Source organism: Urocitellus parryii, chromosome 8, assembly GCF_045843805.1.
Source record: "Urocitellus parryii isolate mUroPar1 chromosome 8, mUroPar1.hap1, whole genome shotgun sequence".
Classification (NCBI taxonomy): domain Eukaryota; kingdom Metazoa; phylum Chordata; class Mammalia; order Rodentia; family Sciuridae; genus Urocitellus; species Urocitellus parryii.
In genome coordinates, this window is record NC_135538.1 from 152,269,996 (window position 1) to 152,297,968 (window position 27,973).

Sequence of the window (27,973 nt, forward strand, 5' to 3'; positions counted from 1 at the left end):
GCAGGGACATTGCTCCAGGGTGGCTAGAGTTCTGGGCACCTCGGCAGGTTCCAGGGTCAGGGCATTAGGGCCCAAAAGACACTCTCACTTGTTTGTGTACATGTTCCCATGAAAATAAATGGGTGTCTAGTCTTCCTTCCTGTTGTGAGATGGAGGTTTCTTTGGGCTTCCCAGTTAAGGCTCCAGCCCACCCCTTCCTGTTCCCCCGTCCTTCCCACCCAGCACCCTGATGCCGCCGTCTACTGCATTATGAAATCGCTGCATTCACACAAACTAGTGATTGAGACCAATCAAACCAGCCCTCCACCTGGCAACAACCTGCACCCGCAGAGGGGAGAGGTGGCCTCCCGGCTCTGGCCATTTCTGAAAGGACCCGCTCCATCTGAGGCCTGGCACGCTCTCTATCTGCAGCAGCAAAACCAAATGTCGGCAAGCTACACGGCCCCTCCGGGAACGCTGGCTCTGGCCAGTCTCTTTCTTCTTTCTATCAACATGTACCGAGAGCTTGCTGTGGGCGAGGGTCTGCACCACGCATCAGGGTAACGATTTGGAAATCAGGAAAGATTTCCCAGATACCCACAGTATGGAACAAAACACGGTTAGAGCAGCCGAGGGCCTGTGAACTGGAAGACGGATTAAAGTGAGGCTCCTTTCTGTGCTACCTATCAGCTAGCCCACCCTAGATAATTTACCTAACCCTGTTTCTTCACCTTTAAAAGAGAGATAACAATGTCCACCTTATAAAACTGTCGGTAAGGAAACAGATGGTATCTGGCACACAGTAGGTGCTTAGAATGTGGTAAGGGTTACATACCCAGGTACTGAGCACATGATGTATACTATTCATTTAAAAGATGGGCTCTCCCCAGGCACAGTGGTGCATGGCTATAATCCCAGTGTCTTGGGAGGCTGAAGCTGGAGGATTACAAGTTTGAGGACAAGCCTTAGTAACTTAGAGAGACCTGGTCTCAAAATTTAAAAAAATAATAAAAATAAAAAGGGGATGCAGATCAGTGGTAGACCACACCTGGGTTCAATCTTGAGTACAAATAAATAAGATCTGCAGCAAATTAATACCATCAGGGAAGCACACAGCAAAGCAGAAATGACAGAAGATCTTTGCTTTTTTCCTCATTTTGTGATTTTATGAGAATGTATTCCTTACATAATTAAAATCAAAAATAAAAAGAGACAGACTGCCTTTCATCTTCTGTAGGACAGTCCCACTAGGAGAGCGGCAGTGACAGCAAACTTCGTCACAGCAAGGTGGCCCTGCTCTGCAGGCAGGTGAGGCTGGGCGAGGGGCCTATGCGTCCCACCACCCTTTTTGGGAGGCGCTAGGAATTGGACCCTCCATCTCAGACATTCTAGGCCAGTGCTCTACCCCTGAGCTGCGCTCTCAGCCCCCCAGAGTATTTCTGAAAGGCCTACTGTGTGTCAAGCCTGAGTATGGAGCGGGAGAAAGGCGCGTCCCGACCCAGGGCACGGAGCTCAGGGCAGAGGCTGATCCCAGCTCCATCTGATCAGCTGCTCTGGCTTCAGTGGGCTGCTTCCTGCCAATCATAAAGCAAAGCCTTTATACTGACAGGGACCCAGAGTCTGAAAATTTTAATCAAGGATCTAAATAAATCCCATAGAAATGGGGAAAAAAATCTTTGTCACTTTTTAACTTTCTGGTTAAAAATATCTGTGATAAAACTTCCAATTAAGGGCTGAAGTTGTGGCTCAGTGGCAGAGTGCTTTGCCTAGCACATGTGAAGCACTGGGTTCAATCCTCAGCACCACATATAAATAAATAAATTAAATGAAGGCATTGTGTCCATCTACAACTACAAATTTAAAAAATTCCAATTAAAAATTTAGTACAAATGTTTGCAGTGAAGTTTTAATAAAAGGCAATATTTGTAATTAAAAAATAAGGCAGAATGCAAAGTGTCATGAAGAGTCTTATCTCAACTACATATAAATGTATCCAAAGGAACAAATCTAGAAAAACTGACCAACACTTAGGAATAACTATCTCTGGCAGGCGGAATCGGGGAGAAAGTTAAATATTTGATGACAAATATTTGATTCCTTCCTATTAAATATGTAATTTTTATTTGATTTTCAAAAGATCATGTGATTGGGTTGGGGTTGTGGACCAGTGGTAGAGCACTAGCCTACCATGTGTGAGGCCCTGGGTTCAATTCTCTGCACCACATATAAATAAATAAAATAAAGCTCTGATGACAACTAAAAAATTAAAAAAAAAAGAAAGAAAAGATCAAGTGATTAATTATTTTGTAACAAAAAAGATATAAAAGAGCTACTAACATATTGGTAGTCAACATAAACACATGGAAAAGGCTTGTTGGATATTTATGATCATTTTAACAAAGTTTAGTACTGGGTAGAGCAATTATGTATATTTTTAATTTATGGGATATATTTCTCAATGTTTTTTTTGGGGGGGATGGGGATTAACTCAGGGGCACTCAACCACTGAGCCACATCCCCAGTCCTATTTTGTATTTTATTTAGAGACAGGGTCTCCCTGAGTTACTTAGTGCCTGCTTTTACTGGAGCTGGCTTGGAACTCACGATCTTCCTGCCTCAGCCTCCTGAGCCGCTGGGATTACAGCCATGTGCCACCATGCCCCGCTTCTCAATGTTTTAAAAATTATAAGGCACAACTTTCAAAAGTCGCTGCAGAAATTCAAGAAGACACAAACATCCTGTTTCTGTTTATCCAGTGATTTCTCAGTTGCAGCTTGAGAGGAGATGATTTTGATGAGCTGGTAGAAAACAGCCCTGTGATTCTTAGATCCATAACACAGAAAAGATGTCCAAATAACTAACGGGTCCCTGCTTCCTCTGCCTCCTCACCTCCACATTTATAGTCTTTGTATTCTGGGTTCTTTTTGCATTCAACATGAATTTAGCCATCTGAAGAACACAGGGATCATGTTACCAGGTGCCTCTCCTTTACCAAGAGCTGGGTAACAAACTGAGACTCTACAGGACACAGCTCTTCCACCCCACTGATGGGCTGGGGTTAAGAGGCAAGGGCTAGAGAAACGCTCAAAGAACCTGCTGTTGCCAGCAGCCGTCAGTAGGTGGCAGCAACTCACCAGCTTGTCCAGTGCACCCAGCCAGTGGTCCATTCAGAAGAGCTTTTATTAATAGAAGGTGGCAAGGCACTTAGGACTTAACTGAATTAAGAGCAGAATTAAAGAAACCCATTTTCACTAATAATTTAGGGCCCCGAGTCTTTAAAAAACATACTTCTGAAGGAAAACATAATTGGCTGCCTTTCACAAATCCAAAGCTTGACATGCTAATTCTAATAAAAATCCAAAGTGCTTTTAAAGAAAAGCCTGCAAATGAGTTTGGGACTAATTCATAGCCTGTTTATGTGTGCAACTACAATAAAAGCTTGGTTAAAAAGAAACTGGCCCACTATGGTTGCTAGATAAAGGTGAGGAAAGGGAAAAATCCTTTGACTTTTTCCCCCCTTTCAATATTGCCAGAAATTTCGTATCTGAAGACCTTAACTGAGAGGGAGAAAGGTACACAGTGATGACTTCTCTTACGTAATCCAAGTTATTAAGCACTTTCCTGGAACTGCTTGTAGAGGCGTCACAGAGACTCTGATTACAGCAAGGACGCAGCAGAGCTCCCTGAAGCCCTGCCTGTGTGTGCAGGTGCATGCGAGTGGGCTGTCGGCTCCTGGCACACTCGGGCACGTGGGGCTCCCGTTCCCAGCCAGGAAAGCGGAACGTTTCGTTTCTCCTCCTGCAGTTTGGGGATCACTGTTGCACTCTGGGAAGTTTTCCTCAGGACCACTCTGAGCCCCGAGGGGTGAGTGGAGGGAGGCCGCGGCCCAGGGGACTCCAACCCTCTGCAGCTTCACTCGCTCCTGACACACTAGCTCTTCACAGCCTCAGTGGAGGGTAGGAGCCGCGGGGCGCAGCTGCCCACGGGTGGCCTGTGCTCAGACGTGGAAGGGGCCAGAACACCTTCATGGCTTCTCCCTCTTGCACCAGGATCTTCCTCCTCAAGAGTCACCCTTCCTGCCCCTGGGACACTGCCCGTGGCTGACGGTGGCTCCGCGTCAGCCTTACTGACTTGCTGACCAGCTCTCCCGAGGCCCACTGGGCCCCAAAGCTGAAGGAGTTAGCCCAGACTTCAGGACGCGTGCTTGGAACTTAACTAGCCTGGGGTCACCGGGAAGGAAACCGGTTTTCCCCGTCTTGGAGCTAGGGCTCTCTCCGCAGGGGCATTCCCGGCATTTCAGAATCTGGCCCCAAAGAACTGCCCACGCCTCCCAACAAGCACTCTGCCGCCCGGGTCTTTTCTCAGGCTCCTTCTTCTTCTGTTTTTATTTATTTATTTATTTTTTACTGGGGATTGAACCCCGGGGCATCCTACCAGGGAGCTACAAACTCAGCCTTTCTTATTTTTTATTTTGAGGCAGGTTCTTGCTAAGTTGCTGAGTCTGGCCTTGAGCTTGTGATCCTCCTGCCTCAGCCTCCTAAGTGGCTGGGGTTATAGGCGTGCACCACTATGTCTGTCCTGTCATCTTTTTTTAAATCATTGGTCCCTTTTAGCTGCACATGACAGTAGAATTCATGTTGATAGGACCGTGTCCTGTCATTTTGGAAGCAGCTTCCCTACTTTGGTGAGTGCTACTCCAGTCCTGCTGATTCTAATTCACGGGTGACACTGTTTAGCCTCCTTCCGTCCTCCCCACTCCTCCTGCCTCCCCTCCGGCCTCCACAGCCATCTGGTCCTGTTATTGGTCCAGCTGGTCATTTACTCCATTGAATTAAGTGCCCTGGCTCAGGTCTCCACTTCCCCAGGAGCTCTCATGGAGCTCAGGCCAGGGACCATCACGAGGCGCCCAGGAAGCGCCTTCTCCACTGTGGGTGTCACCGGGGCCCTGCCCTGGCTGTTAGTGCGTGTTGGGGTGAGGCAGGAGGGGAAGTGGGAAGGGTGTGGTGGGAGGAAGTCAGGGTTGCCAGATCTGAGGGTATCGTGCAACAGCTTCAGTTGGTCGATGCCTGCGATGGGGTGGTTATTTTTACCAGAACGAGTAACAGAAGAAATCCACCCTGGCAAAGAGCTAGGATTTCTTGGCAGCAGGCAGGGCTTCCCTTGCCCTTTCTGCAGGGAGGGGTGGGTATCTACAGGGCGTTACCCTCCAAAGGCTGCACAGATGTGGCCTCCGGCTTTTAGGTTACATTAGGAAAGCAGAGGTGACAGAAGTCCATCCCTGGGAAAGCAGAGTCGGCCTCAGGTCTGAGAGCCTTGGGAGAAACCCCTGGGCCAGGCGGGAGCTGAAGGTCAGCAGTCCATCACCATGCCCACCTCCCTAGCTCTGGTAGCAGCAGGGTGATTCTGGACCCTCTGGGGTGGTAGGGCCCCAATGCCACCCACGGCTGTCAACCAGCCCTGAGGACCACGTGGGTGGGTGGGCAGCCCCTCCCTCACCCCAAGGTGTCTGTGTGGGGTGGGGAACCTCCCCTAGCAGAGACCACCCTTTGAGCAAGAGTGCCTGTGTGGGGTGGGAGACCTCTCCCAGCAGGGACCACCCTTTGAGCAAGAACTTTCTCACAGTGTGTGGCTGGGCCGGGGCAGCAGGAGCCAAGAGCCTGGAATTCAGTTTCAAGTTCAACACCAACTAACTGTGTCACTTCTAGGACCAATCACTGAAGCTCCCTGAGCCCTCATTTCCCAGGTAGGAAATGAAGACGTTTTCCCTCTCACCAAAAATGGAGGCTTCAGGTAACAGTGAGTATCGGAAACAGGAGCAGCAGGGCCCACCCTGTGCTGGTGCGGCGGGTCCACAGGGGTGGCGCTGGCTGCTGACATCCTCAAAGTTAAAAACACCCTCTAGGACCCCACCCCAGCGCCACATGCTCTGGCTTCCTGCAAGGGGCTTTGAACCACTGACTCGGGTGGAGAGCCTGGAAAGTCCCCAGGAATAGAACAGAACTGAAAACCCAGACAGGTGCAGACGCCCAGGCTGAACAGGACTCAGGGGTTCTGAAAGCAAGTCCGCAGCACCACCGGGGAGCTGAGGGCCAGGGTGTACCCACTCAGAGGTCCTCACTCCACCCACAGGGCACAGTGCGCCTCCAGAGGTAGGAGACTCATTTGTAAAGGAAGCTCTCCTGTTGAGCACTCTTTAAAGAAGTCTGCCTTCTTAACTTCCCTAATTGCAGAAAGTAGACAAGAGGGTGACTAAATCCCCATTAACAGCCCAGGGATCAAGCTACTTAAAAAGCCCAGGAGAAAACAGAAGGCTAAGCACCAGCCCTGGGCTGCAGTCAAACAGAAACGGGCCTCCTGCCTGGCCACCGAGCTGTGGATCTGGTGAGCCCTGGGCCGGTTCCATCTGTAGCCAGACCTCCCTTTTGTTCTGAAGATGCTGTGGTATAAATCAATGATGCTTCTAGAATGGAACTTTCTGGAATGAACGCCACAGAGGCGCCGTCCTCTGTGACTAAACGATGGGTGGTAGTTTACAGACACATGGGAGTAAAGGAGCTGTTCAAACCACACGGCAAGGAGGCCAGCCGGCAAGTCTGGAGTAAGACACTGGCCCAGCGGGATCTTCTACCAGACCTCGGAGGGGAAAGGGGGCATGGGTTCGTTTCAGATGAAAGGGAACCTAAAGGTATACCCACCGACTAATCATGATGCCTGGTCCTGATCCTAACTAACCCAAGCAAATTGGCTGTAAGACGACTGGGGGAATTCAGTAAGGAAATGGGTTACCATCGGGCCTGTTGACTTTGTTAGATGTGGTAATGTGACAGGACTCAGCCCACAGCTATAATAAGATGGCCCTATTCTTCAAGACATGCACACTGGAGTACCAGGGCAGCCTGACAGAACTAGGTTTCACTTCATCAAAGGACTTCTGATTCATCAAAGGGAAAACAAACACAAGAAAACAGATCAGGCAAAAGTCTGCTAATTACTAAATCTAGGTGATGGGTGTATGTTTATGAAGGTTCATTGTGATGTGCTCTCCACCTTTGTGTATGTTTGAGGTTCTCGGATAATGAATGTACTTTTTTAAGTCTGAAGGCAAGACTCAGGACGAGAAGCACGGATATGCTAACACTGTGGGTAGGGCTGAGCATGGGCGGCCCTGTCTGTACAAGGAAACAGGAGCATGCGTCTCAGACCTCAGGGAGCTCTGCAGAGTACTCTCCCCGATGGGGAAGGGTTACCTTTCATCTTGATGGAGAACTCCCCCAGCAGATTCTCCAGCTCCGCTTCCAGGGCACACATGTTCTGTGGGGCAGAAAGCAGAGGGGCATTAGAGTGGCCTTCTTTCCCAGGCACTCAAAGCAGAGGTCATTTTAATACACAGCAGGCCCTGAATGAATGACGGGAGTGGCACAGCACAGCCTTTGAAACATTCTTGCCAAATGTTTAATCTGAGGCTAAGCAGGACATCCAGGCATTGATGAACAAGTCCAATTATACCAAAGACAAATTCAGAATGTGGATATAGATTCTATGAGAACTGGCTTGGACACACACACACACACACACACACACACACACACACACACAAAGTATCATGGGGAAACAAATTCTAAAGAGAGGGAAGAGACATAGTATCCAATTGTAATACCTTGACCTTGATTACAACCTGATTTGAAAATTAAGCAAATAAACTAAAGTAGCTATAAAAGGCATCAATGGGCTTAATAGGAGAAACCTGAAAGTGGATGAGATGTTAGATAATTTTACAGGAGGACTGTCAATTTTCTTAGTTGCAATGGAATGTGGTTATGCAGAAGATGCACTGTTACTATTAAGAGATCCACGGCCCCTGGGTTCAATTCCCAGCACTGCAGAGATGCAGAGAGAGAGAGAGAGAGAGAGAGAGGGAGGGAGAGAGGGAGAGAGAGAGAGGGAGAGGGAGGGAGAGAGAGAGAGAGAGATGCCATGTGTTAAGTGGCCTGAGTTACCTATTCTACAGAATACATATTTGAAAACATAATGCTGAATACCGTACATAAAGTTTTTACTTATCAATGAAAAAGATTTTTAAGAAGAGATCCATGGTAACATATTTATGAAATGAAATGTCACGATATTTTATTCTCAAGTGACTTGGAAGAAAAACTAATCCCATGAGAGGGAGAGAATATGACAAGACTTTACCCATGGGAAAACCTCGGTACGGGGCCTGGTATTCAATACACTAGTCTTTCAACTTTTCCATAGGTTTAAATTTTTTAAATAAAAACCGGGGGCAAAAAGAGCACAGGAACTGAATTCTGCTCCGGTGGGCGAGGCAGGCCTCCTGCTGCAGTGCCATACCCCCCCCCCCCAATGATTCCTGGGTCTGACGAGGGTCCGCTCCTCAGGCTGAGGTTGAGGGGAGCACGGCAGCAGCATGGACACCAGACATGTGGGTGGGCACATCCCTCCCATCCTAACCCCAGTGTCTGAGGACCTCATCAGAGCAGCCAGCGTCGGATCCTCCACGGTCAAATCCTGGCGTTTGCGGTGGCAAGAGCATATGCCACAGAGATGTCAAGAGAGGCACCAGCCACCAAGTCCTGGTCAACTTTCTCCTCTAAGGCGGCCCTTCCTCTCGCCGAAACTGAGCCCCACACCTTTGACTCTGAGCAAAGTCACAACCCCATGCCCTGGCACTTGAGCCAGGCGGGGTGTTTCTGAAACGCCCTCTGCGGCTGCGGTAGGTTCTCTGCCTCTGTGCTATGAGCAGCCTCCATATTGGAACTGCTCTTTTGATTTCAGGGATCTACAGAAACAAGGACTGACAGACCAGGGATGCTTCTGAGCTGGGGGTCTTTACCTCTGGGTCCATGCACTTGGGTGGGGTGAGTAGGAGGAATCACATCCACTAAACTCGGCCTAAGACATCCATGTCATGCATGTGGAAAGAAGCCACAGCAGTACCAGTGGCACCCATGTGTGACCTTGACCCTGAGACAGCAATCAGGAGTTGGTGTCACATCATGTCTTACAGATAAAGTTAAGAAACCATATATATTTTTTCCTGCCTTGAAATCTTACTAGCTCTTAGTATTAATAGAGAAGTGGCACCACACTATACCACACATTTGACTTTTAAAATATTGTGACAACTGTATTGACAATATGGAAATAATTATTTCAATGTATAATTTTATTCTTTGAATTCCTATCCGATTTATGCACTAAAAACATTATTTTGAAAAGGAAAGTTTAGGTATGAAGTGAACTGTTTTAGACTCTGTGGAGAGGAAAGCGTGGTTCAGACGAGGAGGCAGTGGGCAGGGTGTGCACAAAGCCATCCCAAAGCAGATGCCCAGCCCTGGGGCTTGTCCAACACGCCCTGGTCAGGCCAGGCGATGACTTCATTCATGAAATCGGATCTCTGAATAAAGGCCCAAGGGATAGTGAGAAGTGCAGCTTTAATAATTCAGCCACTTCATCAAGGACATTGGTATCAGGTGACCCCAGGAGGGCCTGGCCCCAGAGACTGTCAACCAGGTCCTCACAATAGCACACTTCTGTTCACGGCTCTTTATCTTGTCTCCTTGGAGATAAAAGTCCCTCTCACACACAGAGTTGCAGGCAGGAGGACTACTGATGCGCAGCCCTGACCCCCACCGTAGCCACCTTAGCCACAAGGGCTCTTCAACAGGGTAAAGCTAGGTTGGACTCTACACTAGAATATTTGGAAATGCATTTAAGTGACAAAATCAGAGCACCGTGGCCTGTTTATTTTAAACAATTCCACTATTGCCTCACTAGCATGTATTTTCTATTTTCAGGTTGACCATGACACTGATCATAACACTGATCATGGAATGAGTGGGGGTCCCTATTTGCCCAGGTGGGGCCGGCCAGCAAGCAGGTGAGCGGTGCACATACCTCCGTGTACTCCTTGTAGCTCCGGCTGATCTCCGACAGACTCTCGCGGGCGGCTCTGCTGGCGGGGGACGCTGCGAAGGCCTGCTTCATTTTGCTGGCGCCGTCCTGGAGACGTCGCTGGATGCAGTAGGCCTCGTAGAGCTCGTCCACCTGCAGAGTGCGAGCAGGAAGGCAGACACGTGAGTCGCTGTCCGGCCTGGGAGAAGTCACCTGGGTCACCAGGAGGAGCCTAAGGTGCTCTGGGTCTCTGTTATTCCTTTCCACAGACACCAGTCACTTGTACTTCTACCACTGTGATCCGTTTTGTCCAAACAGATTTCACTCTGATCCTGCCATCAAGTTACACCACCCTGCCTTTTGGGGTGGGGCTCAGAGAGCTGGGACAGGCGCCTTGGTCAGTGGAGCAAGGCTGGAAGAGGTTTCAGCTTCAATCTGGGGTGAAAACTCTTGTATACACACCTCCTAGCTTATCTGAAGGTGATCTTTACACATCAGCATTTTTTTGAAAAAAGAACTTCAGGCTGTTTATTGATAACAAATTTTTTTGTGATGTCTTAGCTCAATAATTAGAAAAAATAAATTTATTAAGTGGTTTAAGATAAGAATTTAATTGTTAAAACTTATTAAATGGCACCCATGAGAACTGGGAACTCTTGTATACAAATCACACCATAATTTAAAAAATACAATGGAAAAATGAAAATGAACACCCCCCTTCTACACTTACTCGTAGTAAGAGACCCTCTTAAATCGACTCATCACATTCACCAGACACACCTGACAACACCTCATACTTCAAAGGCAGTGATTCTCCATCAGCCTAGGGAGGCTTGACCCTGAGCGTCTACTGGCACAGAGTGGGCGGAGGCCAGGGGTGCAGCCACACAGCCCTTCTCACAGAGGACAGCCCTGGGCAGACGTCGGAGTGCACCCTCCGGGCTGAGGCTGGAAGGCGTCCTAGTTATTCCTGACAATGTCTATAGTCCTGCACTGACTTCAGTCACCAGCACCACCCAGCCACAGTCGCCGGGAGTGGTCAGGCAGAGAACAGGACCACCAGGCCTGGGCAGAAACAAGGAAACCCGCGCTCCCGGCAGGCATGGCCTACCTACGCCATTGGAATTTTCATTCTGGTAAGAACTTTGTTTCCTCTAAGAGGTGGCTGTGCCCTAGATGAGAAGCTGAAATGGGATGGCAACTGTGCTTTACCCTGAAAGGCCACTGTGGGGAGGACCGCGGGTCAGCTCAAGGTGACTCTCTGTTGCTCCTGAGTCCAAGGACTCACTCATCTGTGCTGGAGGAACTCCTAGACTTGGAAGAGACTCCAGTTGGGCTGGGGATCTAGCTCAGCTGGTAAAGTGCTTGCCTCATGTGCACAAAGCCCTGGGTTCAATCTCCAGAACCACACACACAAAAGAAGAAATGGCAGCAGCCTTCAGTCTCCAGGCCAGGGGACTCATCTCCGACCAGAGGGAACTGGCAGATTCAAGGCTGCTCAGATCTCTTGGTGGGTGATGGACACAGAGCATGGTTACTGTGCTTTAAATCTCAGCTGAGGCTTTCCTGCGAGACACCCCAGCCCCATTCTGGTTCAGGAGGTTGGGGCTGGGCCAGCAGTCTGATAGGTTACATGAACACCATGGATTGATCTGATGCGGGAGATCCCCAGACAACTTCTAAAAACGGTGTATGGGTACCTTTTCTGATGTAGCTGGGCAGGTCCCTTCTCATGGATGCCATTGTTTTATTTATTGAGTTTGGCAGAAATAAAAGCAACTTCAGATTTGCCTAGGCAATAAGTATCTTTCAAAGTGGCATGGTACTTTATAAAGGCAGTAATACATACATATATATCATATTCAGGTTTCAAGACAAAAAGATCCTTAGGATCAGCTAGACTGGATACGGGTCCTTCCCCAGCCCCATTTCACTGGGAGGAAAGGCAAGGTCCACACAGCCACAGAGTGAGTGGGAAGGGCCAGAGTCCAAAGCTCTGACTTCTAATAGGGAGACGTGCTAAGATCCTCCAGGCCTTGCACTGGTAGGAGAGGCTGATGAGCATGGGTGGAAATGGAAATTGCTGGCGGCTTGATATGTCCCCAAAGGGGAAGCTCCTAACTGGCACTGATAATTCCTCAGAGCGTCCAGAACACAGGGTGATCGTCCTGTCCATCACACTAGACCCGGTGCACCACCAGAGAAGTATTCATGGGGTTCAGGGCTGGATGTCAGGGCACAGACAGTCTTCTTTACATAACTGAAAGGTCTTCAGGAAGGAGTTCATGGGATGCCCAGCTGAACGTGGGACCAGAGGGCAAAGCTTTTGCTGGGGCCAGTTTGGGCCACTCTTATCTCAAGGCACACCACATGGAGCCCACAAGTCCTCCACCAGCCGTGTTTGCCACACAGGAAGCAGGCCTTCAGGAGAGACCAGGATAACAGCAGAGCCAAACTGTGCTGGGCTCTCAGGCTCTGGGCTCCTATTTCCCCTCCCTGTCTGCTGCTTGTTGTAGGCCTTAATTGCTAATCAGCTCCGGAGTCAATTGGGTAAGAAATTCTCCTTGGACTAGATGTTACACTCAGGCCAAAGGTGTATTGATCAGTAACCGAGAGCTGAGAACCAGGAGCAAAGACAAGAGGAACTTCAATTACCTTACTAATGTGAAACTCCAGGCGTCTCATGTATCTCTCGATCGTTTTAATTTGCTGGAATTAAAAGAAGTTTGAAAAAGTCTAGTCAATCACAATTCAGTTGATTTAGGTTTGTGTGAATATTTCTTTTTGTTATCTTATGAAGAAAAAAAAACAGTTGATGCTAAACATTTCCCCTCTCCTATTTTAGTTACTATTTAGAGATGCTTTAATATCAATTTGAAAAATATTTTTCAAAATATGAAATATTGTAAGATGGAGTTGGGTTAATTATTGTGACCCTTGTGTTTAATGTCAGGGAAGGCAAACCATGGACAGTATTGGATTTCTGGCAGAACAGGGTCAAGTTGGACTATATTCAAATATTCTCATAATGCATTCTCCGTGTTCCACACTGGGATTTTCCCTTCATAGTTTATCATCTAGGAAGTTGGGAGGCACTTCAGGATTTCCACTGGCCGATGCAGGCCACTGCCTGTACGTGCTCACAGATAATCAGCGCTGCGTGTGTCACCTCTGAGTTGTAGATGTTATTGTTTTCCTACGCATTGAATTTAATTGCCCTTAAATATCTTCAGAAAGAATCTGCTGTGATTCAGCATAGAAATAAAATTATTGTGTACGCAGAAAGGTGTGGCCAGAGAGCAATTCCATATCTAGCTTAAAGGAAAGAAAGTAAGAAATTCATGTCTAAATAGCCATAAAAAAGAGTTCTGACAGTTAGGACAAGACACAGATTTTAAGTGAAAAGAAAGAACTGTCTAAGTTTAACTGGAGTCATTCATTTTTATTTTCTTAGTGGCACATAAATTAAGGTTGCATTTTTTAATCAAAGAAGTCTGAGATATGATCAAGTGTGATAGATAATATTTAAAGATGGTTCAGCGGAGGAGCCCCAAACACTTGGAAGTCCTCAAACTTATCCAAACAGCGGGAGACCCTACCATCCAGCAGCATTTCTATGGAAATGACCTTGAACACTTCCTTGAATCTGCAGATCATGGTGTTTATTTATCACCCTCATTAGACAAAAGCATGAAGTTTTCCAAGATTAGAAAAATCCTTGGTTCTGTAAGATTCTACAGCTCTTGGAGTCTCCCGCATGAATATCTAGTCAAGGACTCAGTTTTATCTTTCAAAAACACCCCAACACAGAATAACTTACCTTGTCTAAGTCATACAGCACACCCTAAGAAACAAACAAAGAGTATGTGGATTAAAGTATATCTTCCTCAAAAAATGTTAAACACTAATACAATAGTTTCACCTGCATTTTCACATTACCTGTGAAATATAATGATCAGTCCTGCAAAATTTTACTGAAATTTTGACATTAGCTTTAAAAGAGATAAAAATCCAATTATTTTAAATGTTGGTAAGAGTACTTTAAAGAGTGAATATTTATGTGCCCTCTGTGTTCCCCAAACTGCACCCAGTTCTCTCTGCCCACTGGGGAATTTAGGGTTCTCTTGCCTTCAGTATTCCTCGCCCAAGCACTGAGGGTAGGTGAATTCATGTCCCTTTTTAAAGTTTTTAAAAATGAATGATGTTAGGCTGGGGTGCAGTTCAGCAGTACAGCACTTGCCTAACATGCGGGAGCCCTGGGTTTCATCCCCAACACCACAAAAACATTAACAAGAATAAAAAGTGATGTTAACATGAAATGTAGCAGTGGTATATAGGTTGGAAAGATACTTGCCTTGCTGTTTGGACAAGTAAAATTGGTACTTAAGAAGCATTCCTGAGGGTGGAGATAATGCTTTTCACTAATTGTTTTTCATGAAAGCTCATTTCCTGTGAGCTCACAACACCACAGTATAATTGGTGCTGCATCCCTAGGTCCTCCAGCTGAAGGCTTTGTATGGCACAAGAGGTCCTGGCAGAAGCCCCTCCTCCCATTGACCACTGTTCCCTAGGAGGACCATTGGCCGCCATCTTGGATACTCCAGGGCCACCACAAGGGGTGAAGGTCATCCTATGGGGAGTCCCACATTTGAGGTGATTGATGCAACACTAGTAGAAAATAAAACCACTGAATCTTGGTAAAGTCTTTGACCTGGGAGCCTTTGAAAAGGACCATCAACATTTTAGCCCCTCTCCTAAAAAGGTAAAGGACAAAAGCTTTTCCATGTACAAGCTGCGCCTCTGAGGAACCCGTGGTCTTTTCTCAGGTTTTCTGAGGCCTTCAGATATGAAGGCATAACAGCGTTTGGCAGTGGACGAAATCTTTTACAGTAGTGCAGGCATTAGGAATACCTCTCCAACCAGACACGCGCTCACAGATTCACTGGGACACAGGAAGTTCCAGCTCGGGGTTCAGTGGACCAGCCTGCGGACTTCTCTGACTTCTCAACCCAGTCACCCCCTGGAGACTCACTCCTTCCTGGCACCACTGAGCCATTTTTTCTTTTCAATTGGAGATAAAGTAAATGTCCTAGTTCCTGAATTGTGAATGTGCTAACACTATGCCAGGAAAACTCCAATTTTTCCTTTCCTGATGGTATTTGGGAGGTGGAGGGATTCTGGCGATTTCTCCTGTTCCCTGTTACCAACCTGCTAGGAAAACACTGAGGAGTGTTAAAAATAGACCACGAAGAGGAGAGTCCTCTTCTTCCTTTCGAGACACACAGGACAATGCAGACGGCACTTTGCCCCTTGGATCTGGTGTTTTTCAACACTCCTCCCTCCCTATCCAGGACGAAGATGCCAAACCAGAACCCCACGGTGGCAACTTCCACAGGACTGGGTGCACCTACCAGGCGCGAGTTTCTCTTCATGTCTCTGAGCTGAGTCGTTAGCTTGTCCAGCTCCGTCTGGTGAACATCCAGGTATTCACTGCAAAGACAAGACATCACCGTCAACTGTCACTGGTGGATGACTGCTGTGGCCGCTGACCTTTTCCTGCTGCCTGGAGGTCAGGAACCTGAACTTTGGCTGGGGCATGGCTCAGTGGTGAGTGCTGGCCTAGCATGCATCAGGCCCTGGGTTCCATCTGCAGCACTGGGGAAAAATACATCTGGACATGGTGGGTTGGGGGCGCCGTACTTTCCTAGTCTTTTTTTTTTTTAATATTTATTTTTTAGTTCTCGGCGGACACAACATCTTTGTTTGTATGTGGTGCTGAGGATCGAACCCGGGCCGCACGCATGCCAGGCGAGCGCGCTACCGCTTGAGCCACATCCCCAGCCCCATTTCCTAGTCTTTATAAAGCTTTAGCAATTGTATCCCATACTGTCCAGATTATCAGAAAGGAAGGCCCCTGCGTGTCCTACAGTCCAGAAACGAAAAACCCCTAGGGAGGGAAGGGAAGACTCCGGGGAATGGGTCCGGATTCTCAGAATCTTTTTGTTAAACACCACGCTGACTTGGATGCCTCATCACAGGCCAGGAGGGTCTCACTCTGCGCCAACAGTCCCTATAATGTGCTCCGGGACGTTGGAGAACCCTTCTGCCACAGTCTCTATTTTTTTTAAAATTTATTCATTTATGTATCTTTAGTTTTAGGTGGATACATTAGTTTGTTTTTATGTGGTGCCAAGGATCGAACCCAGTGCCTCACGCATGCTAGGCAAGCACTCTACCACTGAGCCACCACCCCAACCGTGCCACAGTCTCTAGAGTGGATAAGCCTGAGCTCCATAGTTGAGTGGAAACCAACACTAACTGGGGCTATCGCTGATGGATGACCACTCCAGGTCTCCTTCGGCGTGGAGGAGGTGAGCTGCAACAGGCTTCACGTCCTCGGGACTCATTCTAGCTTCCCTTTATTCTTTAGAATGAAGAATAAAACACCTATTACAGATAGAGCCTTCTGGAAGTGACCTTACAGGCTAGCTTTCCTCCCGGTCATGTTAGAAGGGAAAGTGCCTGACCAGGACCCGTCTCTTACCTGAGTCCCTTTTTCAGGGCCCTGTAGACCTCTTCCACCCTTGTAGGCTGGGGCTCTTTGGGAGGATTGTTGTTTTTGTGTCCTAGATTGTGCATTTTCTTCAATTTGGTCTGGGGTTTCTTGAGAGCTGAGGAATTTTCAATGAAGGAGTTACACCTAGGGAAAGAAAAGAAAGCACATTGAGACCCGTCCAAAAGGCTTTGATGAAAGTTTCTCCATTCGCCGAGGCTTCAGGTGATTGTCATTGGGAGAAGGCAGCTGCCCTTGGTTAGGGGCAGAGCTGAGCCTCCTGCATCTATTTCTTGGTGTCAATTGGTTGATTGCAGAAATCTGGAAGTTTGGGGCCAGGCCAAGCTTCCTGGAGGGCACCGGCGTTTGAGTGCGCTGCTTCAGCAGACCCTCAGGGAGCCTGGGAGAGTGGGTGCAGTGGGAAGGATGAACAGGCAGAAGGTACAACAGCAGGTACACTCGTGCACCAGGTCACACAGCCTCTGCTAAGTGTGGCTGGGACGTAATGAAACCCTGTTGATGCACAGCCGTAAGCCTGACAAGCAGCTGATCCCATGTGGCTTGAAAGAAAAGCACACACAGCCGTACTGATAGCCTTCTTTAAAGGGTTATTTGTTTTAAATTATATAGCTATAATTATGAAAAGTCAGCAGACATGGAGTATACAGTGGCAAGACAGACTCCTGGTGACTTCGACCCACGCTATGGGTGATCAGGAGACCAATGCCCTGCACTCACTAATCTGCTCCAGGGGGAGAGACAGGAGACTGGAGTCCCCTGCCCCTAGGCTATTACGCTCTTCTGCCACCCCTGTCCCAGGCCACCCACATAGGCCCTCAGAGGGGGACTTTATGACATCAGAAGCACTAAGGTCCAACGTGACTACATGCTGCCTCTTTGCTACCTGGGCTTTCTGAATTTGTAGCTGAAAGCTCAGTCCTTCCTTGTCCGGGATGCGAATCCAAAAACAAGAGAAAAAGGAAAAAGACTGTTATTGCTTTGCCAGCAAAAGAGAAACACAGGGGACTCCTGTCCCAAAGGCCGTGACTCTGCCCATCAGCAGGAACAGGGGGCTTTTATAGAGATGAGTCAGAGAAAAAAAACGAAATTAGGGAGGAGAGATCAAGAAGGAGAAGATCAGGGAGGAGAAGACCAGGGAGGAGAAGATCAAGAAGGAGAAGATCAGGGAGGAGAAAATCAGGGAGGAGAAGACCAGGGAGGAGAAGATCAAGAAGGAGAAGATCAGGGAGGAGAAGATCAGGGAGGAGAAGATCAGGGAGGAGAAGATCGGGGAGGAGAAGGTTGTGAAAAAGAAAAAACATGTACATTTCAAAGCCACAAGGGATATAGCCAAAGCATCCAGTGACCCCTGTTTCAGTTTCAGATGGTCCAGGGAGACCAGGAGACAATTTTCACAGCCTCTGACTGAGTGGCATCTGCTCCCTAGCATCTAGAGTCTTCATCTTTATTCACTGCATAACTTCATTCCAAACCTAGTCTCCGAAATCTGAATGTCATGGAAAATGTGCTTCATAGGGGATGGGGAGGGGTGGGGTGTGGAGAGGTCCAGACACGGGCCACCAGCTTGTCCCACATCCTCGGTCCTCTGTGCAGGAGGAATTCCAAAGGATAGGAAAAAATTAGTGGCACTTCATTTGGGGTACCTTATCTTTTCTATGGAAAAAAGATTAAACTAGTGTGTGTGTGTGTGTGTGTGTGTGTGTCTTGCAGAGGCTGCCTGTGCAGGCCCACGAGTCAACGAGCCACCTCCCCAGGGAAAACCGATCTGCACTTGCCTGGATCGTCTTTCTTGAAGGCCACTGAACCCCGCGAAGGACTGGCTTCTAATGATCCCATTGGGCCCTCCCGGTGAGAAGGACTGGGACCCTACCAACATGATTTCTGGGAGTCTGGTTGGCAGTCCTGTAAGAAAGACAGAAAACACACGAGGCTTATCAATCAGGTGAAGTGAGTCCAGAGGTCGATGTCACTAGGGTTCCGAGACATTGGTGTGATTTTTTTCCTGTAGCTTTTTTTTTTTTTAAACCAAAGTGTTTAGCAGTCAGGTTTAAAAAAAAAAAGTAGCTACCCACTTACTTAGACCAAAATAAATATAAATTACATGAAATTATCCATAACTTTAGCTTTCTTCAGCAGTTCTTCTCTTACAAGGGCCAATCACACCTTCCCAAATATAAGAACGTCAGCAACACTTAGCCTCCATCCAACAGAGAAAACACACAAATGAGCCGCATGGAAGCCTGGGCCAGGTCCTCTGAAGGCGTGCTCGGCCTGCAGGTGGAATTCCACACTCAGAGGTCACAAGGCTAAACACAAGGCTCCTTCGGAGAGGAACTACTGCAGCTGCTGTCCTGTGCACCCTGAGGATGCCTGAGAGGGAGGACTCTGACGCTACTGTGGAGGTGCCAAATGAGAAGGTGGAAGGAGCTGCTCACAAAGGAAGCCACGATCCAGGTTAGCTCAGCGGCTCAATCCAGGTTAGGACAGCGAGAAGCCTGCAGCCCCGCCCTAGCCTCCAGCAGGGCTTCCCTGAGGACACCCACCGCCATAGACCAAGGTGTCCACCGCCCACAGCTGGACAGAGGCCCAGGGTGGTTCTCCCTAGACTGCCCTAGACCGTGAGGTGGTGCTCTCCTTTGCAGGTCAGCAGAGTCACGTACCATGGTCTCACCCTGTGACTTCAGTCCAGAGAGGCTTCAGCTAGCAGGGAAAAGGTGAGACTGTCCAGACTGAAGCCTTCCCCAGGGGACAGACACCAAATCATGTCTGAGTAGCACCAACAATTCCCCCTTAAAGACCCAATGAGAAAGGAAGAAAAGCTAAACAAAAAAAAATTCATAAATCATAATAGTAACTGCCCCCCGCCCCGCCCGTGCTGCTGGTTTTAAATCCCTTTCCTCCCTCCTCCCTCCCCGGGAGAAAGCAGCGCTGGGATTTGTGCACATTCCTGCAGCAATGGGTCTGGAAGTGGCCAACAGGCTCCCTCTTTGACCCTGTGGGAGAACATCCTCAGGCCAGCTGAGCTGGGAGGGTGAGTTTGGGGCTTTCTTTTGGAATTTTAAAGGTAATGAAGTCGAAGTATGTAAGAGGTCAACAGCAACAGGTAATGCACGCGTGGTTTAGGCAAAAGCAGGTGCAGAAAGCTCCCTCAGTTACTCCCCGAGCTGGAGGGCACGAAAATAGCCGGAATTCCTTCAATTCCTCCAGGAGACAGGCAGCAGGTGCTGTCTGCTGGTAACAGGGGTCTGCACTTCATTAAGGAGCCTTCCTGGTACAGCTGAGTGTCAAGAAAGACTGTGGCTTGGGTTCCTTTTGGTATTCAATACTTTGTTTTGTGGTGCTGAGGATCGAACCCAGGGCCTTGGGTGTGCTAGGCAAGTACTCTACCCCTGAGCTGCAACCTCGGCCGTGTCCCCAATAATTTGATATCTATACTGAAGTCTTGATTTGGTAAACTGTATCAGTATTGCACTTATTTTGTAAATTATTGTCCCAATATGTCTATGTATCATGAATATTCTATGATTACAGAAAAAAGAGTATTTAAATATTTAACTGTGTCTTCTTATACTTCCTGAAATCATATTTCTTTTTTTTTTTTTTTTTTGTGGTGCTGGGGATTGAACCCAGGGCCTTGTGCATGTGAGGCAAGCACTCTACCAACTGAGCGACATCCCCAGCCCCTGAAATTATATTTCTTAAGCCAAAATTATATATTTTTTTCTTATCCATTGGATCATAGTGGTTGACTGTGAAACCCCTAGGCATTCTGCTTTAATTAAAACATGGTGTGAACTGGGGATGACTTTTAAAATGTCCCCAGGCGATTCTGATGTTCAGAAAAGTTGTGAAGCCACTGCTTTAGAAGGCTCAATTACACAAACAGAAAAAAATACAGAGAACAAGAGGGAGAGGAAAAAGAAAAGACACCAAGTTTGTTGAAACTTTAAAACTTCTGGAAATAACAATCTTGTACAATCTATCAACTTTTAAAAAATGGCATTCAGTCTTAAACCCTTCTCTGCCAGCTTTTGGTTTGGTTACTGTTCTGCTTTGTCTTTGTGGTCTTAGAAATGATCAGTATCTAGTGGGAAAGAATTTGGCCAAGAGCTGCTCAAGCTGAGACCTCTGTCCCACCAACAGTGTCCCCAAAGATGGACACAACTGCCTGGGGGCGTGTCAGGTGAGAGTCCACAAGATCCAGAGCCCTGGCTCCTGAGCAGCTGTTCTTTTCCACGTCCCTCCTTCCCCTGCCCTCCCCCAGCGGCAAGCTCTGCGTTCATTTTTCCTGTCTTCCAGACACCCCACTCCTGGTACCCTAAGTCCTCAGGCCGTCTGACCTCCCAGGAACTCCCACAGCTGTTCTCTCCCAGCTCCCAGCAAAATCACCCTAGCTACGGTAAGGACTTCACTTGATCATCCACGGCCGGGTAATCTGCATTTTAATACTAGGTGCACCAACCTTCCCAAAACCTTAACCGAAAGATGGGAAGAGCAGGAGGCAGTGTCTGCTGGGAAGGTATAAAGGAGGAATGAAGTTCTGGAGGACAACATGGCATTATCTATTAAACAAGTAAAACACACTTCTTTCGTATCTCCTCTAAAGAAAAGTCCAACTGCACAAGAGGAATACACAGGGATGCTCATTACAGGCAATGTTTGGAATACTAGGAAAATGGGGGGTGAGGCTGGGGCTGTGGTGCACACCTGTAATCCCAGGGGTTCGGGAGGCTGAGGCAAGAAGATCACAAGTTCAAGGCCAGCCTCAGCAATTTAGCAAGGCCCTAAGTGACTGAGTGAGACTGTGTCTCAAAATAAAATAAAAAGTGCTGGGGATATGACTCAGTAGTTAAATTTCCCTGTGTTCAATCCCTGGTGCAAAACAAAACAAAACAAAACAAAACCCAATAATTACAGGAACGGAAGGATGGGATAATACGCAGCATTTTAAAAAAAAATATGTCCGAGTAGAAGACACCCAGGACAAACTGCGGAACACAACAGTATGATAGCTGGAGTGTAAACACAAAGCTATACCAAACAATGCATATTCATAGCAAAGTTCTGAAAGTACACAGGCAGATGATCTATGGAGAAGTAAGATTGAGTGGTAGTCAGCAACGCTTTAATATTTTGTGCATTCTATTAATTCTGACAGAGCAAATGTATTCATGGGTTATTCATAGATGCAAAAATTCCTTTTGTAAAAAATTGCGGCCACTTGGAGCTGGGACTGTAGAGGAGAGAGCTCACGTACAAGATCATTGTGCTGCCAGCAATTATATTTATATATATGTTTATAAGTCTTGCAGGGGAGAAATATGATTTCCAAGAAATAATATATCAGGTTTTATAAAGTTTGATTACATTATAATAATTCAGGTCCCTCCAGGAAGTCCTTGGGTTCTGAGTTATATAACAACTTCATTATTTTAATTTGTAAAATTTTAGCAACTACACCTAATACATATTGCTGAGATCACCAAATACTGCAGCCAATAACAAGAAACTGTATGTAAAACAGCTCATCTTGGGTGGCTGCTACTAAGAACTGTCAGGCTGTGAAACATATTTCCAGTCTATAGCTGCTGACTTCTTTCCTGGTCTTTCTGAAAGTTCCTGCAAAACATTCTATTTTTTGTTTTGTTTTGTTTTCAATCCCCATACTGGGGAGTGGACCCAGGAGTGCTCTAGCACTGGGTACATCCCAGCCCTTTTTATTTTTTTATTTTGAGACAGGGTCTCACTAAGTGGCTTTGAACTTGTAACTCAGACTGACTTTGAACTTGGGATCCTTCTGCCTCAGCCTCCCGAGCAGCTGGGATCACAGGCAAGAGCCACTGCGCCTGACCAGAACATTCCCTTCTGTGTGTTAGAACCCAGCAAGTATTTCAACCTCAGGCAAATGATTTGCTCCTCACTTGGCTCCTCTGTCACACCAGGCAGCTGCCCACCGCCTGCCATTTCCACACCCAAGAGTAACAACAGGATGTTTCTGCAAAGAACTCCTATCACCTTGGTTGGTGGCGCATCCTGTGATCCAGCAGCTGGAAAGCCTGGGTTGGGAGGATGGCAAGTTTGAGGGCAGACTGGGCAGCTGAGTGAGACCCTGTCTCTGAATAAAATAAAAAGGGGCTGAGGGCACAGCCTAGTGGTAGAGCAGCCCTGGTTTCAATCCCCATAATGCAAATAAATAAGTAAATAAATAGTTGGGGGAAAAATGCTACCATTCTGAGCTGAGCCTCAGAAACAGAAGCCTGAAAGCCACAGCTGTTTGTCCTCTTGATTCCGCGAAACCACAGCCTCTTTCCTAGCTGCGCAGGGCTAAGTTCCAACCACACGTGCGCTAGGGCCTTTGAAATTAAAATGAGAAGCAGGCTTTACATGTTATAAACAGCACTACTTGGGGATGCAGAGAGCCACAGGCTGACCTAAATACCTGTCTGTCCAAAAAGAAGGGGGCTCATCCACCCAGCAGGCAGCTTTGGGCCAGGGGCCTGGGCCTGGAGATGGCAGGCAGGAGAGATCAGGGGTCAGGAGATCCCACCTCCTCCCCCCAGGTCTCAAGCTGTGACTGGACCTGAAGTGACAGGTAGAATATGACTGTGATCCAGGGGGGTCACTGCCAGCCACCTGGAGAAGCCAGGCATAACCCGACTTTGAAGAATAATTGATAGGACTCCACCCAGGAGGGGGCTGCTCCAGACGGGCCAGGGTGGAATCCGCACGGCAGCCTGGACGGCAGGCCCCCGAGGGAACAAAGTGGAGACGGGGTGGCAGAATGTCTGGAGAGCCCAGTCCAGGTGGCAGCTCTGCACCCCCGCCTCTGCCCCAGGTTTTGCAAGCTGGCACTGGGGTTTATGAGACGCCCCTGAGAGCCGGATTAGCTTGGGTGGCAAGGCTCTCTCTCTGGATTTCAACAATTCCACTGTGGGATTCACGGGCTTGGTAGGCTAGGGTCAGGGTCCTGATGCCAGCACCTGGCTGGCCTTCGGCACCTCCAGGCTCAAAGCTCCTAACTGACTGGCTCAAAGCGGAAGACCGGAGGCAGCCATAACCCACAGAGCGACTGGAGGCAGACCTGCCCGTTAGAAAGACACTCACACTGTAGAGTGAAGAGGCTCCAGGAGGGAAGCAGGGGTCGCTGGGCTGTCTTTAGTTGCCATACGTATAAGCATAGAGTCATTCTCCTCTATCAGGAAAATAGAGACAGTAAAAGAAGGCAGGGTGGAGGGGCGGGAAAAGCCAGGCCCTTTCAACCCCCCAAAGACCCTCCCCAGGACTATGGTGGGCTTGATGTCTTCAACTCTTCCCTTTCCACGAAAAGACAATCATTAGCTTTCTGCATGCTAGATTTTGTATCTTGCTTTGTCTATTAGGTTATTTTTTAGAGCTATGCAAAAGAGTCTATATATTAGATTTTTTTCTAAACCATTTTTAAAAGGATATTTAGGTCGAGTCCATATTCTGTGTTCCCTTTTGGTAGAAAGAAAGAAAGAAAGAAAGAAAGAAAGGAAGGAAGGAAGGAAGGAAGGAAGGAAGGAAGGAAGGAAGGAAGGAAGGAAGGAAGAAAGAAAGAAAGAAAGAAAGAAAGAAAGAAAGAAAGAAAGAAAGAAAGAAAGAAAGAAAGAAAGGAAGGGAGAGAAAGAAACAAAGAAAGACAACCAGTCTACAGTACATATGTTTTTTTAATTTCTGATGTCAAGATATAGTAGATTTGGGGAATTAATCTAATGAAGGATGTGAAGGACCTCTGCAACGAAAGCTAAAGAACACTAAAGAAAGAAATCGAAGATCTTAGAAGAGGGAAAGGCCGTCCATGTTCTAGGACAGACAGAGTTAATATTGTCAAAGTGGCCATGCTAGTAAATGTGTCGTAGAGACTCAAGGCAATTCCCATCAAAATTCCAAAGACATGCTCCACGGAACTAGAAAATCACTTCTAAAATTCATTAGGAAAAACAGAGACCCAGAATAGCCCCAGCAATCCTGAGCAAGAAGAGCAAAGCTGGAGGCAACTCAATTCCTCAAATCATATTAGAGAGTCACAGTAACCAAACAGCATGGAATTGACATCCAAGCAGACAAAAAGACCAAGGGAACAGAGCAGAAGACACAGAGACAAACCCATATAAACACAGAGGTGCCAAAAACATGCTGGAGAAAAGACAGTCTTTTCAACAAGCGGTGCTGAGAAAACTGGGAATCCACATGTAGAAAACTGGGAATCCAATATGGAAGGCTGGACCTCCGTGTCTCACCCTGCACAGAAGTCAGCTAAAAGCAGATCAAAGACCTACGAGTTAGACCAGAGACTCTGCACCTACTAGAAGAAAACGTAGTCCCAATACCCCGGCATATCATCACAGGGACCAACTTCCTTAACAAGACTCCTGAAGTGCAAGAAATGAAACTGAAAAATCAATAAGTGGGAGGCCATTAAACGGAAAAGCTTCTGTACATCCAAGGAAACAACTAAGAGTGTGAAGAGAGGGGCTGCGGCTGGGGCTCGGCGGTAGAGCGCTCGCCCAGCACGGGACAGACCCTGGCTTCCGTCCTCAGCACCACATCAAAATAAATAACTAAAATAAAGGTATTGTGTTCAACTATAACTAAAAAATAAAAAATAAATATTGAAAAAAGAGTGTGAAGAGAGAGCCCTGAGAATGGTAGAAGATCTTTGCCCCTGCTCCTCAGGTAGGGCATTAATATCCAGAATATATAGAGAACTCAAAAAACCGAACACCAGAAAACAAAAAAACAACCAAACAATAAATGAGCAAAACAACTAAACAGATACTTCTCAAAAGAAGAGATTCAAATGGCCAAAAATACATGAAACATCTCTAGCGATTAGGAAAATGCACATCAAAACGACACTGAGATTTCAATTCTCTCCAGTCGTAATGGCAATTATCAAGAATACAAATACTAATAGATGTCCGTGAGGAGGTGGGGGGAAAAGGCACACTCATACATTGCTGGTGGGAATGCAAATTAGTGAAACCACTCTAAAAAGCAGTGTAGATATTCCTCAAAAAACTAGGAATGGAACCACCATTTGACCCAGCTATCCCACTTCTCAGTATATACCCAAAAGATTTAAAATCAGCACACTACAGTGATGCAGCCACATCAATGTACATAGCAGCACGATTTATAATAGCCAAGGTATGGAACCAACCCAGGTGCCCTTCAAGAGATGTATAGATAAAGAAAACGTAGTATATATACACAATGGCATATTACTCAGCCATAAAGAATAATGAAATGATCTCATTTACTGGTAAGTGGATGGAAGTGGATAAGATCATGCTAAGTGAAATAAGCCAGACCCAGAAAGTCAAAGATTGAATGTTTTCTCTAATATGTGGAAGCTGGTCTAAAATAAGGGGCAAGGGGTGGGGGCGGAGGGAGAGAAAAGAAACAGGGAGGAGAGAATTCCATCAAAATAAAAGATTGGAGCAGTAGAGGAAGGGGATGGAGCAGGGAGAGGGATGGGATAAGGGAAGCTGGACTGAATGTGAACTAACTTTCCAATGTCTTGTAGGAAGAGACCACAGCACATGCACACGGAGCACCCAAGGACACCGGCTTTCACAAATGTAAATAAGTAGACCGTAGAGGGAAGGGAACAGGAGGAGGGAGGAAGGGAGGGGAGGAGGAGGAATGAGGAAAGAAGAAAAATAAAAAAAGATAAAGCAGGTTTGGCCCAGGGCAAGCCTGCAAGGATAAGACCAGGGCTTCTCTCTGGGAAATAAGAGCATTTGTACCTACTGAGCCATAGGACATCAAATGCCATGAAATTAAAAACAAAACAAGAAACACTGAGCGACGACTGCTTTTATCTTCAGGTGTGTTTTTCGAGGCCTGTGCATGTGAGGCAAGCACTCTGTCAGCTGGGCCCTTTACGCTGTTTTACCTTTTGACTTGACCAAGTCCTCTGATTAAGAACCTAAACAGGGAACTGGGAAGGGGCCTTGTGATGATGGAAAGGTCAGCGACATCTGATCTGAGGGACCTTAGTAAGGGTCCTTCAGTTTTGGCCAAAGCATTTCCCATGGGAGCAGAATGTCCATTAGAAACCCAGCATTACCAGGGTGACCAAGGTGTTCCACCCCCGAGCCAGGCCCCATAGGTGGTTTGCCGGGGTGGGGTGCCGTGCTGTAGAGAGTCAACAGCTCCAGCTGGGTGTCCATCCTAACCACCCCAGAGGCTGAGGCAGGAGGATGGCAAGCGCCTGGCAGCCTGGGCAACCTGGCAGGACCTTATCTCAACAAAATAAAAAGGGCTGGGTTTGTAGCTCAGTGGTAAGTGTCCTTGGGTTCAACCCCCAGTATATATATGTGTGTGTGTGTGTGTGTGTGTAAAAGGGCCAACCTGACCATCAGTCCAAGTGCCTGCTGTGGACAGGAGAGAGCAGGCAAAGGGGAGAGGGGACTCTTGGGGGGTGACGAAGTGCCCTAAGATTGCATGTGGGGACATTTGCACAACTGTATGACTTTCTTAACTTTATTAAACTGCTATTTTATTAAATGGATACTTGAGTGGATTTATGGCCTTGGGTTTTACATCCATAAGGCTATTTTTTTTTTTAATCACTATGGATTTCTAGAAGAGCCACGACTTCCTCTAAGAGGAAGTGCAGGAAATCAGGAGTTGGAAGGAAAAGCTGAGGCAATCTGGATCCACCAGAGCGGGCCCTTTGTCCCAGCCAGGCCACCTCAGCTGCGGCAGGCAGGCCACTGGGCTCTGAGTCATTTCTCCTGCCGACTTGGGGTCTTTCTCCTCCCTGACAATGCCACCTGGTTATGCTCCCCACATCTTGGTCAAGAGCAGGAGTATAATTCCGTTGTCTGCAGAAAGCATGCGGGCCAGCTGCAAATAGCCTGCTCTGCTAAATGATGACTTGAGACGAGTCCTAAAAATAGGTGTCCGCTTATTATACGGTCACAAGGTACCCATTACAGCACACTTGACTAATCTTCTGAAAAAAAGAGTAGATGTATTTAAGTCATTGCCTGTTTTTTATGTATGGCTGCTTTAAAATACATCAAGGCAATGGCAATATTTGCTTCTCAGTTGTCAGTGCTGTTTGCTAACCCAACGATAAATGAGACGTTGTGCTGATGGACGGAGACGAGTGTGGTGAATGGATGAGACGATTTACAGAACAGCTAGACACAGCCTGGGTCCTCAGCAAGGGGAAGGAAGAACGAGGCCAGGTTTTCCAACTGGCCTGTTAGGCAAGTACCACGCTCCCGGGCAGATTCTGTACCTGAAGGATAAAGGTGGTGATCTCTCCCTGTGTAGTGGGCGAGCATTGTAGGTTTCAACTGACATCACAGTGTCACCGATCTCAGAAGAGAAGCTGACTTGCAGCTTCTCTGGAAAAGATATTGATGATTTTCCTCCTTTTTTTTTTTTTTTTAAAGCAGGGATTGAACCTGGGGGTGCTCGACCACTGACCCACAACCCCAGCCCTTTTTATTTATTTATTTTTAT

General features: G+C 47.3%; 1 protein-coding gene across 1 annotated transcript in view; it reads right to left on the reverse strand.

Annotated features, from left to right (window-relative positions):
- Ripor2 (RHO family interacting cell polarization regulator 2) overlaps positions 1 to 27,973 on the reverse strand; it is a 95,570-nt gene that overhangs the window by 26,387 nt on the left and 41,210 nt on the right. Inside the window, exons 2-8 of the mRNA XM_026407706.2 lie at positions 18,244 to 18,370; positions 16,439 to 16,594; positions 15,306 to 15,384; positions 13,715 to 13,738; positions 12,550 to 12,603; positions 9,898 to 10,047; positions 7,227 to 7,290 (exon numbers count right to left, since the gene is read on the reverse strand). Coding sequence (XP_026263491.2) covers positions 7,227 to 7,290; positions 9,898 to 10,047; positions 12,550 to 12,603; positions 13,715 to 13,738; positions 15,306 to 15,384; positions 16,439 to 16,594; positions 18,244 to 18,370 — 654 coding nt within the window. The remainder of the gene's footprint in view (positions 1 to 7,226; positions 7,291 to 9,897; positions 10,048 to 12,549; positions 12,604 to 13,714; positions 13,739 to 15,305; positions 15,385 to 16,438; positions 16,595 to 18,243; positions 18,371 to 27,973) is intronic.